The sequence below is a fragment of the Balaenoptera ricei genome, chromosome 1 (assembly GCF_028023285.1).
Source record: "Balaenoptera ricei isolate mBalRic1 chromosome 1, mBalRic1.hap2, whole genome shotgun sequence".
Lineage (NCBI taxonomy): Eukaryota > Metazoa > Chordata > Mammalia > Artiodactyla > Balaenopteridae > Balaenoptera > Balaenoptera ricei.
The window spans coordinates 36,802,750-36,815,953 of record NC_082639.1 but is presented as its reverse complement, the minus strand read 5'-3'; the positions used below and the strand labels follow the sequence as shown (position 1 = coordinate 36,815,953).

At 53.0% G+C, this 13,204-nt stretch overlaps 1 protein-coding gene across 2 annotated transcripts in view; it reads right to left on the bottom strand.

The window, feature by feature from the left end:
- RNF220 (ring finger protein 220) overlaps nt 1-13,204 on the bottom strand; it is a 216,601-nt gene that overhangs the window by 22,881 nt on the left and 180,516 nt on the right. For both annotated transcript variants that reach the window (XM_059921197.1, XM_059921207.1), the window contains exons 2-4: nt 13,002-13,134; nt 4,223-4,268; nt 584-685 (exon numbers count right to left, since the gene is read on the bottom strand). In XM_059921197.1, the coding sequence (XP_059777180.1) occupies nt 584-685; nt 4,223-4,268; nt 13,002-13,134 (281 nt within the window). The remainder of the gene's footprint in view (nt 1-583; nt 686-4,222; nt 4,269-13,001; nt 13,135-13,204) is intronic.

Below are 13,204 nucleotides of genomic sequence, written 5' to 3'. Positions count from 1 at the left end.
TCCTGCTCTGCTGATTTAGGATTGTGTAGTTATTCCCTTCCTGTTTGCCCAAGGCACCCACAGGCAATATCTACCTCCCTCTCTCTCTCTCTCTCCCTCTCTCCCTCTCTCTCCCTCTCTCTCCCTCTCTCTCCCTCTCTCTCCCTCTCTCTCCCTCTCTCTCTCTCTCTCTCTCTCTCTCTCTCTCTCTCTCTCTCTCTCTCACGGCCTGACACCAGGGTTTGGCAGGATTGATGGTTATTTGCTCAGGGGATCCTGGTTTTGAAGTGTGAAGTCGTCAGGTGATTCTGGGCTATGTCCCTGGGTCCCTGATGAAAGTGAACCCTAGAGGAGACCTCCAGATGGCTGGGATGCTTCAGAAGAGCCCACCTGAGCCCAGGGGACCTTGGCATCTCTCCCTAAAATCCATCTATTTATGGCACATTCCCTGACACCTGTGCCTTTTGGTTCAGTTAGAGGCACTAGACACAGAGGGAACCAAACACAGTTCAGGCCTTTCCCCTTGTCTCCTGAGGATGGGAGGAATTAGCCCCAGGCCTGCCCTATAGGCTCTCACCCAAGGGCCCAGCCCACCCCTCCTCACCTGGTATCTGTCTGAGTGGTGCAGGTCATCGGTGGCAGACGAGTGTGGTGATGCTGTCGGAGACTCTCCTTCCCTCTTGATAGAAGCAGACAACAAGAGGGACTGGAAGAAGAAAAAGGACACGTGGCCTCAGGCTGAATGAGACCTACAGTCAGTCCCCTAGAGTGTCCGGTCCTATGGAGCTTTTGGGATAGAGGCAGAGAAAAGGAGGGCAGAGGGGTAGAGACCGCTTGAGATTCTGAAGGCATGTGGTCAGGCCCCCCAGAGTCTGGTTGTGGGAAAGGATAGCTTGATCCTAGGGATGGGTGGAGACCCTTGGAGAGGGTCCAACCTCTTCCACCCCAGCTAATCTCCGTCCCAGTGGGGCAGGCCTCCCAGTGGGCTGAGACTATCTATAGGCTGTGTTCTCCCGTAGTGAGCAGAGACTCTGGGACCTCTCTGAAGGGTTGGGGGTAAAGCCACATCCCTGCTGCCCTGCCTGCCCCTAATACAGGCTGGTGGCAGCCCCGCTATGGAGACGGTAAATTAAATAGTGTGTAAGAGTTTCCTTCGTGCAGCTAGCGATGTACACTGGCTCCATTTATCCCCGTGCTGTGGCGATGACCCCAGCAAAAATCCCAGCAAAACTAATCCCCCCCATGTCAATCCTGCATGGCCTCTTCTACATACACCCGCAGTTTAGATTAATAAACTGTCTGCTTTAAATTGTACACAAGCACCACAATTCTAAATACCACATGGCACGGTCAGCCTGCTCTTGCTGGCTCTCGCCAAGGCCTGTTCAACTGCAAACTGGGGGCCTGGAGGCCTGAAAGCAATCCATACTTCCTCCCCCCCCACCCCCCGCCTTTTCCAGCCTGCACAGCCCAGAGCCGGAAGCATACAATTCCCTAGGAGGCCTCCCCAGCTTAGAAAACCATGCCAAATCGCCACTGACAGCCCAAAGAAAGCAATTTGGGAAAGATGGAGCAGCCATTTATCCTTCATCTCCGACTGAGCCTTAGGATGTGACCTGCATGCGGTGGCCACGCTGCACATCCTCAGGCAAGGGCCCTGGGAAGGGGGGGCAGCTGCTGGTCTGGCAGGGTTCCCTGACTCGGCCTCATCCCAAGAGCAGGAGGAGGGAAGAGGCCAGGCAGGGACTGGGATGGGATTCCCTGCAACTTGGAGCCCCTTCCTCACCTACCCAGGCCCAGTGGGAGGCCTAGTGGGTGCCTTGGCCCCCAGCTCGGAAAAGAGGTGGGCTTTCAGGCAATGTCCTTTTCCTTCTCTGGTCCCAAGGAGGATGCTGAGGAGGGGAAGCATCGTGGGGCCCCTACCCCCCCATCATGAGAAAGTTCACGCTTGTGTGCTCTCTCTCATTCTCTCTAGGTTAGAAGCCCTGAGAGGTCTCAGCATTACACCTGGGGCAAGCGGAATAAAAAAAGGTCACTGGCGCTTTTTAAACATGGACCAAAAAGCAGTAAAATGTGTTTTGAAAAAAAAATCCCGACATTAAATCATGACTTTTTGCCTGGCTCTTCGCCTCATTAAAAGTGGCCTTTTGGAAGGTAAAATTATCATTGTAAGCGATAAGATCTTTAAGAAAATAATTCACGGCTTCTTCACCCTTTAATATGATAGCCGCCACCGGCTAATTTTTTTCTTAATGGCAACGAGGCCATCAATCTTGTCTGAGGCCCCCTCGCCCTCTCCTCCTCCTCCCTCCCTCCTCCTCCCTGTCCTCTCAGTCTCTTGCTTGAACCTTCTACCTCGTGCCTCTTCTACCTATGACCTGCTTTCCTAAAGCCCCAGTCCAGGCAGAGGACAGACCCTGAGATAGGCAGCTTTGGGGGCGTGAGCCTATATCTAGAAGTGGGTGAGCGGTGGCCCTTGCCTCTGAGTCTGATTATCAATGAGCCCATGTTGGTGGTTGCAGGAATCTGCACATGTTTAAGACTTCCTATATGAGTATTCTGATGGGGCCAGGTGGGTGTGCATCTGTGTATGTGGGGAACCAGGTGTGGACGTGGATCGTGTCTGTGTTTGTGCTTTGAACACAGGCCTCACTGGGGTCCAGTCCCCAGCCTGCCAGCCATGCTGAGGTGTCAGGGGTCAGTGGTTGTGGCTGACCTGGCTGCACGTCCGTGACCTGCCTGCCTTAACCATAGCCACTGGAGACTGCAGGCTGGACCAAGCTCCGCCAGTGTGGCCCCCCTTTCTCCCCCCACGCCTTTTCTCTTGAGGGCTGGGAGGGCTTTGGTTCCTTGGCCAGGGCCTGCATCAGTCCGGGGCTGGGCTAGGTTCCCTGCCCCTCCTCTGTCCAGCTTGCTGTGTTGAGTGATTTCCTGAATGAAGGTGCGGAGTCCACTCCCACCCTTTTGAAGGGCCTGCAGGGGAGACAGGCCAACCCCCTGGAAGTAAGATTGTCACTTTGGCTCCTTTTCCCAAAACTGCTCTCTCAGAGGTCACCAATGCTTTTAAGACTTCTAAATACAGTGGCCTCCTTCTCCAGCCTTTTTCTACTTGACTGCTGACCACCCCAGACATTTTGGAATTTTTTTCCCTTAGGATCCTGGGACACCATGCTCTCCTGTGCCCCTTCTCACTCGTCACTGTTCCTCTTCTGCTCCTTCCCTGGCTCTGGGACCTTCTCTTGACCCCCAGCACAGGAGTCCCAGACTCTTCTTGGCTTCTGCTCTAATCTCTCCACACACACTCCCTTACTGATTTCATCCATTCTGGGGAATTCCCTGGTGGTCCAGTGGTTAGGACTCCGCACTTTTACTGCCAAGGGTTCGACCAATCCCTTGTCGGGGAGCTAAGATCCTGCAAGCCACGCGCCGCGGCCAAAAAAAAAAAATGTATCCATTCAGCACTCATTCCTCACTCCCTGTAGAAAGGGCTGAGGATTTCTGCCTTTACAAGTCATTGTGAGAACTTATAAGACAGGATGCCACCTTACTGAGGGGTGGGGGAGAGGACATTCAGTGAGTGAGTGTTTAGTCCTCCAACCCCAGGTCCCCACTCCCTCAAAACATCACCTTTGAGGATGCAGTACCATCTACCTATGTGGCCACCTATGGGAGTTCTTGGTACAAGTCATGTCATCCTGCTGAGGCCTCTGGCCCTTCCTTTGAGCCACTTGTCCTTCACTCTTCCTTTCTCCATCTGATGCTTTCAAGCTTCCCTTCCATAGTGTCTGTTCAGAGGGTCAGATTGTCTCCCCAAAAGAGCCCAGCATCCTCTCTGGCTCCCTGTTGCCCTCAGGACAAAGCACATGCACACACCCCATGGTCTGGCTTCTAAGGCCCTGCACCACCTGTCTTGACCTGCACTTCTATATTTTTCTTTACCTGCTACAGCTCACCTTCCTCGTCTGAGTCTCCCTAGATTTAGTGTCTGGGTCCCCCACACCCCCAGGTCATTCTTGGCTTTGACCCCATCCTGACTAGAAGAGAAAGTCAGGTGAGCATACTGTGACTCACACTCAGACTACACACACATGTACTCAAGTGCACAGGGCAGCCCGAGGCCTCAGGCTGACGATCAAACCCTGAAAACAGCTGGGGATCCAAGAAGAGCTCCTTTTTCTCAAGAACCAGTTCTGAGTGGGCTTAGGTTAGGATGGGCAGGAGGAAAACACAATTGTCCACCTACCTTGGGGGTGCCTGGAGCCATGGCATCCTTCAGAAGGGAATTCTTGCTGCCAAGAAAGAAGAGAACAGGGTGACCATTCCACTTGCTGCCCAGGGCATGCAAGAGTAGAATAGGAAGAAGATCCCAAGGAGAGAAGACATAGCCAGCCTAGCTCAGCCCCCCTCAGCCAAGCTCCACCCAGCCCATTCAGCCCCAGCTGGCCCTGCCTCACTCAGCCTCCATCAGGGGCCAGGGGCCAGAGTGGGCTCCCGGGCAGGGGTACTGACACTAGGCATGGTAGGCTGTCTCGTGGATCTGAGGAAGGGGACTTTACCTGACTGCTCCTATCAGCCCTGAGGATTCTGCGTGTCCTGCCCCCTTCCTTCCAACCCAGTCCTCAGCCTGCTGTTAGCTCCTATGGGATTGGGGTGATAGAACTGACATGGCTCTTGTCAATTCTCCCTCCAACATGCTGCAAACTGCGTTAGGCCAGGAATGATCTCCCCCTGATTCAATTTGTCAGCCCCAGGCCCTCCGGCATCGGGCGCGGCAGGCGCGGCAGGCGGGCGGTAGCTGGGCCCTGAAATACGGTGGGCGGCTCAGAGTCGGGGGAGCGGGGGTGGGAGGTGATGGATGGGCTGTGGGGGAGGCAAGGACTGTGTTTAATAACAAAATTGGTATGCAAGGCCACATCCTGCGCTAAGCATGAGTGATCCAGAGCCACAAAGTATTACAAATCCCCGCTAAACAGATGCTGACAATGGAACAAGACGTATCAAATCAGATCCACTTCAGAAACATTAATATCCCTGTTCCTGGCCCTCCCTCCCTGCCACCCCCAGTGTGCTCACCACATCTGTGCTCACACGTTCACCTACGTGCTATCACACGCACAGAAATATTACATGCACACAGAGGCGCTGGCTGATACACGCAGGAGGCAGATACAGCCCATTCACATAGGGTCCCCACACAGATGCACATACAAGGTGTACAGGTAGAGCACACCCAAGAGATCCACGCAGCACAAAAGACGCACCCCCAGGGCAGATACACGGGGCACACACGGTTGGTGTATACACAGGGAACACCCACTGGGTCAGGCATAGACACAGCCAATATGTGAGCAAAGGCATAGGCAGATTTGGATAAAGTAAGAGTTCTCACCCAGGGCCATTTTGCCCCCCAGGGGACAATTGGCAGCATGTGGAGACATTTTTGATTGTCACAAGTGGGGGCGGGGAGTTTTCTACTGGCGTGGAGTGGGTAGAGGGGATTAACCATCCTTCAGGGTACTGGATAGATGCTCACAACAAAAAATTATCCAGCCCCAAATGTCAGTAGTGCTGAGGTTGAGAAACCCTGGTATAAAGGCAGATACACACATATGCATTGTCTCTATAATTCTGTCAACGTGTGGTCACACCTGGAGGCTCAGATATGCACAAAGAGGTGCAGGCACACAGAGTCCTGTTCCCAGAGATGTGTCCTTAAAGACACACGACTGTCACCCAGGCCTGGATGAAGAGCTGTGCCCACATCCACACAAGCATGCACAGACACCCATGTGCGCCAACACCTGACACTCATGCACCCACAAATGTAGATACACGTGGATACACACCCACACAAGCAGACACATACATCACAGCGCAGGGGCCAGAAGGCTTGGCAGCAGCAGGCTGAGGCTAAGATCTGAGTGTAAAAACAGCTGTCTGGGGACTTCCCTGGTAGTCCAGTGGTTAAGATTCCGAGATTCCACTGCAGGGGGCGCAGGTTCAATCCCTGGTCGGGGAGCTAATGTCCCACACGCCACGGGACATGGCCAAAATGTTGAAAAAACAAACAACAACAAAAAACAGCTGTCTGCCTGTCTGATCACACAGTGGGGGCATCACAGGCAGGAGAGGACCACCAGACTGGGTTCCAGTCAGTGCCATTTTGTTCATAAATGGTCCCCACGTTCCTGCTCCTGATCCAAGCACCAGGGATACAGAGAGGAAACTGAGCTGCGCTTGAGGAACTGCTAGGTGCGAGTTTGTTACTTTTATCTTTCTTTCACTGTCAACAAGTGCTGACGTCGCCGTTGTGCCGGCCCCATTCCTGGACTTGAATGGGTGCAGAACTGGGGCATCTACTGTATGACACTGTTCTCGTCAGACCCCGGACTGAAGTCTGAGTGTTATCCGAGCAAGATCAGGGTGAAACAGAAGAGGAAAGAATGAACAATTAATTGTGTACCCACCACACATGACAGGCATGGGCTAGGAACTTTATATGTGTCATCTCTAAATCTTCACAAAAACTTTACAAAGTTGACTAGCAGGCTACGTGACACCTCTCTGCTCAGCCCATGCAGGGTTTGGGATTTGAGTTCATGTCTGACGGAGTCCAAAGCGCTACTTTTCGGTTGGCCACAGCCTCCTAAAGACACTCAGGGGTTAGGATGGAGGGCTGAGCTCTGAGTTCTTTTTCTCTCTTCATTTTGGGGAGTGTCCTTCTGACTCTGGGCTTCAGTTTACTGCGCTGGTGAGTAGAAATGGAGACGTTTAGGGCCAGGATGTCTCCCTTTGCCAGCCCTCTGGATCTTTTCCTGGCAATCCTCTTCCCCTTCCCTCGAGTTGGACTGGTACTACGCCGGACTCCTTCCCTCTCCCTGAGCAAGCGCCCCACTGCCCTACCTTTCCTCCAACAACTTGCTTACCTCCAAGTGTGCTTGGTTCCCCCAGACACAGGAGTCTGGCGAAGGGCCCACCTTGGAGAGGAGAGTCGGAGCCCTGAGCCGCTGGCAGCCGGGCTCCTGCCCAGCCCATCCGCTCTGCTCTGCCGTCGTCCCTCCCTGTTTCCACAGCCCGCCCCCAAAGATTTCCTCCCTTCTTAGTCACTCGCTGCCTAGTGATCCATGGGTTTTAAATTATAACTGGGACCCAGGAAACGCGTTCTTAAGTACAATATTCATGGGCTGGGCTGACACTTTTAATTAAGGTGATTTACACTGAATTATCCTTGGAAATAAAGAAATGGTGTGCTGCCCGGGAATAAACCATCATCACCAGCCGCCTTTGTAAGTTACACTTCGTTTTAATCTATTTGGGGAATTGTTTATCTAGTTCATTACCCAACCAAACACCGAGGCCCGCCTTAAATAAGGCTTAAGTGGGGGTGGGGGCACTGCCATCTCCACACCCCGCCTCCCCTCTAGAGTCACCCAGCCTCCCTCTGGCTCCTTCCAGCCCCTTTAAAGCACTGACCAGAGATCCTGCTTCCCAGCCTACAGGCCAGATCTCAGAGTGGCTGTGGAAGCCTCCAGGAAAAGGTCTCTGAGCTCAGGCCCCACCAAGCCAAGCCCTCCTTTCAGCTCTGTGCAATCTTTCCGCATCCAAGGCTGTTTCCTCTCTCTGGGTGGAAACTTCTGTTTGAGGGCCACAGAGAAGACTGGGGGCCACTCCCCGACCTGTCCTTCAATCTTCAGCCCCCATCTATTTTCCTGCCTGTCTGTCTGTACACATCCAGTCTCCACCCCATCACCATCCTAGAGAAAGCTTAGCGTGCCCAGAGCTCTGTCCGCTGTCCCCGCCTTCCCTCAGATATCTGCTTCTCTGCCATCATCACTCTTCCCATGACCCAAGTCAGAAAGCTCTTCCTAGTAAGCACCCCACAAGTAATCAGCTAAGTTCTCTTGCTTCTCCCCCCCCCCCACCAGTCTCTCATCATTCCTTCTTCTCTGTTCCCACTGCCAATGCCATTGTCCTAGGTCAGCTTCACCACCTGTTCCTTGGACCCTGCCTAACCTCCTCACTTGCTTCCCTGCTTCTACCCCCAAATCATGTCCCACACTGGCCTCCAGAGTGATTCTCCTACAGCTCAGCTCTCTGATAGGCTTCTCCAGCTCACCGATGTTCTAATTCCTCCATTACCTCCAAGACCACCCTCCAGCATTGAAGGCCCTCCACTATCTGTCCTCAGTCTAACTTTGCCCTTCTTGTTCTAGGTAGCCGAGTCCTGGGGCCTATTGGAGTGCCTGTGCAGGACTGAGAGGGGGAATGGTAGAAGATGGGGTGAGGGAGGGTGTGTGGGCACAGCCTCTGATCTCTAATGGAAACGTGCTTTGAAAAGTGTAAGTGCTTTGCCAATGGGAGTTCTGACTCTTCTTCCTGTGTCTGTGTGCCCGTGTGCCTGTGGGAATGAGCGTATGTGGGAAGTGGTTCTTTTAGGGGGTAGGTGTGAGCACATCTGTGTGTGTTGGAATGGGGCTGTGTGCGTGTGCCTGTATGTTGTGGACATATATTTGCGCCTGTGTCTGTGAAAACCAGCCAGCTCTAGTTTGGGAGCTGGAAGGTCCCTGCTCCTCTGTGTGAGCCCTTGGGTGTGTCTAAAATAGCAGCCTGCTCTGTGCTTTTGTGCAGAAGGGGGCAGAGAGCACAAACCAGGCCCACCCAGAAGAACTCCTCTGGGACCGACCATGTGGGAGGGTGATGCAGAGGCACCCTGGCAGCAGCATCCACAGACTCAGGAGCTGAGCGAAGGGAAGGAGGGCAAAGGAGGCAAAGGCAGGGTAAGAGAGGGGAGGGGACAATTGGAGAGAAGAGGAAAGAAAAGAAAGGGAGGGGAGCAGAGAGAAGGGAACAGAAAGGGAGGATTGGAGAGCTGGGGAAGAAGCTGCTGACCACACGCCGTGGATGCGGATGCCCTCATCTGGGCTCTGCCCAGAACTCTCTGAGTGATGCACACACAATCTCTGCCCTCCGGCAGGACTCGGTTTCCCCATCTGTGAAATACCTGCTTAAAGCTCGGCGCTGATGGCGGGAAGAGGAGGAGGGAGGGGTCTCGGGAGGCCGCGTGCCACATCTTCTCCCAACCTCCACGTCTCCCCTCCTGCCTCCTAGAGAGTGGGCAGGGGCGGGGCAAGGGCATTCAAGGCTGGGTCCCTCCCCGAGCTACCCAGGCGCCACGGCCCTCAGCCCGGAGGGAGCTGACACGCTCCTTGGGAATTTATCACGCACCCAATTACAATGTTAATTGGCAAGTTCCTGAAATCAATTAATTCGCAAATTTTTTCCAATTAAAAATCCAGATAAATCACAGGGGCGGCGGCAGACCGGTCCAGCCTGCAGTCCGGTGGGCGAAGCGGCTGCAGGGAGGTGGGGGGGGCGGGGGTGGGTGGCGGGAGAGAAGAGGAGAGGGGGCGGAGGGCGCGGCTGCCCTTGAACGCCTTTGCCGGCCGGTCGGACTGTCAGCGCGCCGGGCGCGCGGGGCCGAGACAGATAAAACCATCGACCCGTCGCCGCCAGCGCTTCGGCTTTATCGATCCGACGGGAATTTCACTTGCTGTGCAGATCCCGCTGTCCGGCTGTCAGACACCGGGTTGAGGACGGGGGACGTGCCAAGGGTTAGGGGGTGCTGGGCTGGGCCTGGACGAGAGGGGCACAGAAGTGGGGCACGCAAGACAGCGGTGAGGGGCGGGGCAGATGTGAAGGCTCCGGGTGAGGAAATGGACGTGGGCCGAAGGGTGTGGACGTAGGGGATGCTCTGAGAGGACGTGAGGGAGGAGGGATTGGTGCAGGGTCACGGATGGGGGTGGAACACTTCTGTGGGCAGAAGTGGATGCCCTGGGCAGTGCAGGGATGGGGCCACAGGGACTAGGCTGTAGCGTGACCCCCACTGAAGAGGCAGAGAGCTTTGGCCCCCATTCTCCAGACCCTTAGGGGTGCACTGCGATTACAAGACTCTGCGGGTCCCTCCATCTCTGCTTGTATTCTCAGTTCCTGTTGAGAAGTCCTACACTGGGAGCAAATTACCCAGAAACACTTCTGGATAGCCAAGGTATGGAACTCAACTGCAGAAGGGTGTTTCTTTCACTCCCTGCCTGTTCTAGGCTAGTCCTGCATATGTGTGTGTGTGTGTGTGTGTGTGTGTGTGTGTGTGGGAGGGAGGCGGGAGTGGTTAAAAGCATGGGCTCTAGAGTCAGATTGATTGGGTTTGAATTTTTACCACTTCACAGGTTGTGCAACCTTAGAGAAGTCACTTAACCTCTCTGACCTCAGTTTCCTCATCTGTAAAATGGAGTTAATAATTATTACCTAGCCCAGTGGTTGTTGTGAAGATTAAATAAGTTGATACAATATAAAGTTCCTGGCACACGGTGTTCAACAGGATTATTATTATCATCATTAGTATAGTCTTCTGTGGTAGTTTTAAGTATTCCCACAAATTCTTTGGTGCTGTCCCCTTCAAGAGCTTATAGTATTTAATTCTCCGTTGAGTGTGGGCTGGACTTGGTGACCTGCTTCTAGTGAGTAGAATAGAATACATTAGAAACCATAGTGTATGACTTCCCAGACTAGATCATGAAAGGCATTGTGGCTTCCTCTCTAGTCTCTCTCTTGGATCACTTCCTCCATGGGAAGTCAACTGCCATGTCACAGGGAAACTCAAGCGGCCCTGTGGAGAGACCTGCATGTTGAGGAACTGAGGCCTCCTGCCAACAGCCATGCGAGTGAGCCATCCTGGGAACAGATGCTGCAGCCCCCGTCAAACCTTCAGATGACTGCAGCCTTGGCTGACATCCTGGCTGCAGCCTATGAGAGACTGAGCCAGAAGCCACAACTACCCCCAACTACCCACAATTACCCAACTAAGCTGTGTCTGAATTGATGACCCACAGAAACTGAAATATTAAGTGTTTGCTGTTTTAAGCCATGGATTTTTGGAGGAATTTGTAACACAGCAACTAGTATTTTGGCCTTCAACATTCAGCCCAGGCCTCACCTCCCTTAGGAGGCCTTCTCTGCTCTGAGCTGGGTTTGCTGCCTCCTCGATGCTCCCACAGCTCCTGTTCTTCCTGTAGAGCAGCCTCTATCCCTCAGGGTTTCTAGTGCTTGGCTCTCCTTACTCTGCTATTATGAGCTCCTGAGGGTGGGACCATTTCTTTCTTTCTTCTTTTTTTAAATTGAAGTGTAGTTGATTTACAATACTGTGCCAATCTCCGCTGTGCAGCAGAGTGACTCAGTTATACACATAGAGACATGCTTTTTTATATTCTTTTCCATTATGGTCTATCCCAGGAGATTGGGTATAGTTCCCTGTGCAGTAGGACCTTGTTGTTTATCCATTCTAAATGTAATAGTATGCATCTACCAACCCCAAACTCCCAGTCCATCCCTCTCCCTCCCCCACTCCCCCTTGGCAACCAAAAGTCTGATCTCTATGTCTGTGAGTCTGTTTCTGTTTTGTAGATAGGTTCATTTGTGCCATAATTTAGATTCCACATATAAGTGATATCATATGGTATTTGTCTTTCTTTTCCTGACTTCACTTAGTATGATAATCTCTAGGTCCATCCATGTTGCTGCAAACAGCATTATTTCATTGTGGTTTTTTTATGGCTGAGTAGTATTCCATTGTATATATGTACCACATCTTCTTTATCCATTCATCTGTTGATGGACATTTAGGTTGTTTCCATGTTTTGGCTATTGTGAATAGTTCTGCTGTGAACATAGGGGTGCATGTATCTTTTTGAATTATACTTTTGTCTGGGTATATGCCCAGGAGTGGGATTGCTGGATCATATGGTAGCTCTATTTTTAGTTTTCTGAGGAACCTCCATACTGTTTTCCATAGTGGCTGCACCAACTTACATGGGACCATTTCTGATTCACCTTTGGTCCCCTGCACCCTGCACGGGGGATTAGGTGAGAGGGTAGAGGAAGGAAGATCAGTCAAGTCTGGTGACTTGAACTGAACAAGGGGTGGGATTGGGAGTAGTGGAAGAGACTGTATTCCCCTTTTCCCCAAAGATGGCTATGACCATGTCTCCCATCCTACATGCTCTTCTGTAATAGGAGCTTGCCACTTCTCCATCAAAAGGTGGGGTGTGTGTCCTTGCCCCTAAAATCTGGGTGGGCTAATACTGCCTCAACCAAGAGAGGACAGCAGAAGTGATGTTAAGTGATTTCTGAGGCTAGGTTATAAATGGTGGTCCAGCTTCCCTCTAGTTGACTGGAACATTTGCTTTCGAGCCCTAAGCTGCCATGCTATGAGGAAGCACAGGCCACAAGGAGAAGCCATGTGTAGGTGCTTTGGTTACGGCCCCAGCTGAAGTCCTAGCTGACAGCCAACATCAACCACCAGACATGTGAATGAAGCAGCCAGGTGATCCCAGCTTCCAGCCACCATGTCTTCCCAGCTGGGGCCCCAGATATCATGAAGCAGACACAAGCCACCCCCTCTGTGCTCTGTCTGAATTCCTGACCCCACAGATTCCACAAGCACCATGAAATGGTTGCTTTAAACCGCTAAGCTTTGGGGTAATTTGCTACACACCTCCCCTGCTGCCTTTAACAACCATGGCTCCTCCACAAGGGCCTGGGAGGAGCCTCCGCGCGGTCCTTCAGGCAGGGACAAGGGAGGTGGGGCGGAGCAGGGGGGACACGCCGGAGCACGTTCTCAAAATTGTCACCTTTCAGACCTTGAGATTCATAGAGAAGGTGGATGGCAACCCCAGGCTGCACTTCTGGGGGAGCTGCCAGGCCCGGTCCCTGCTTCCGTTACCCTGCCCCGAGGCTCCTCCCCTCTCCAGCTCCTCTTGTGCCCTTTTGAGGCTGAGGCTCACTCTCCTCACATCTCCAAAAACAGAGCAAGAAGAGAAAGGCAGCACCATTCAGCTGGTGGAGCTGAGGATTGAAAGCAGAGTGGAGAATGGCAGCAGGGTCTTGCCTTCTGCCAAAAGGCTGGGACCTGTTGGCCAGAACCCCGAGTGGAGGCGTCCGGCGGGCAGGCTCCCCGTCAGGTGGCTTACCTGGCAGGCAGCTGCGCCAGCTGCTCCAGTTCTTGTTCCATATGCTCCTGCAGCTCGCTGGGCCTCAGCAGGACCTGGCAGATGGGGCAAATAGGGGCCTGGCTGTCAAACAGTGCTGCTGCCTTTTTCTTACCTGGTAAGGGAAGAAGAGACAGACATATAAGCCCGGCTATATGTGGATGGAAATGCCTTGTCCCAATCCT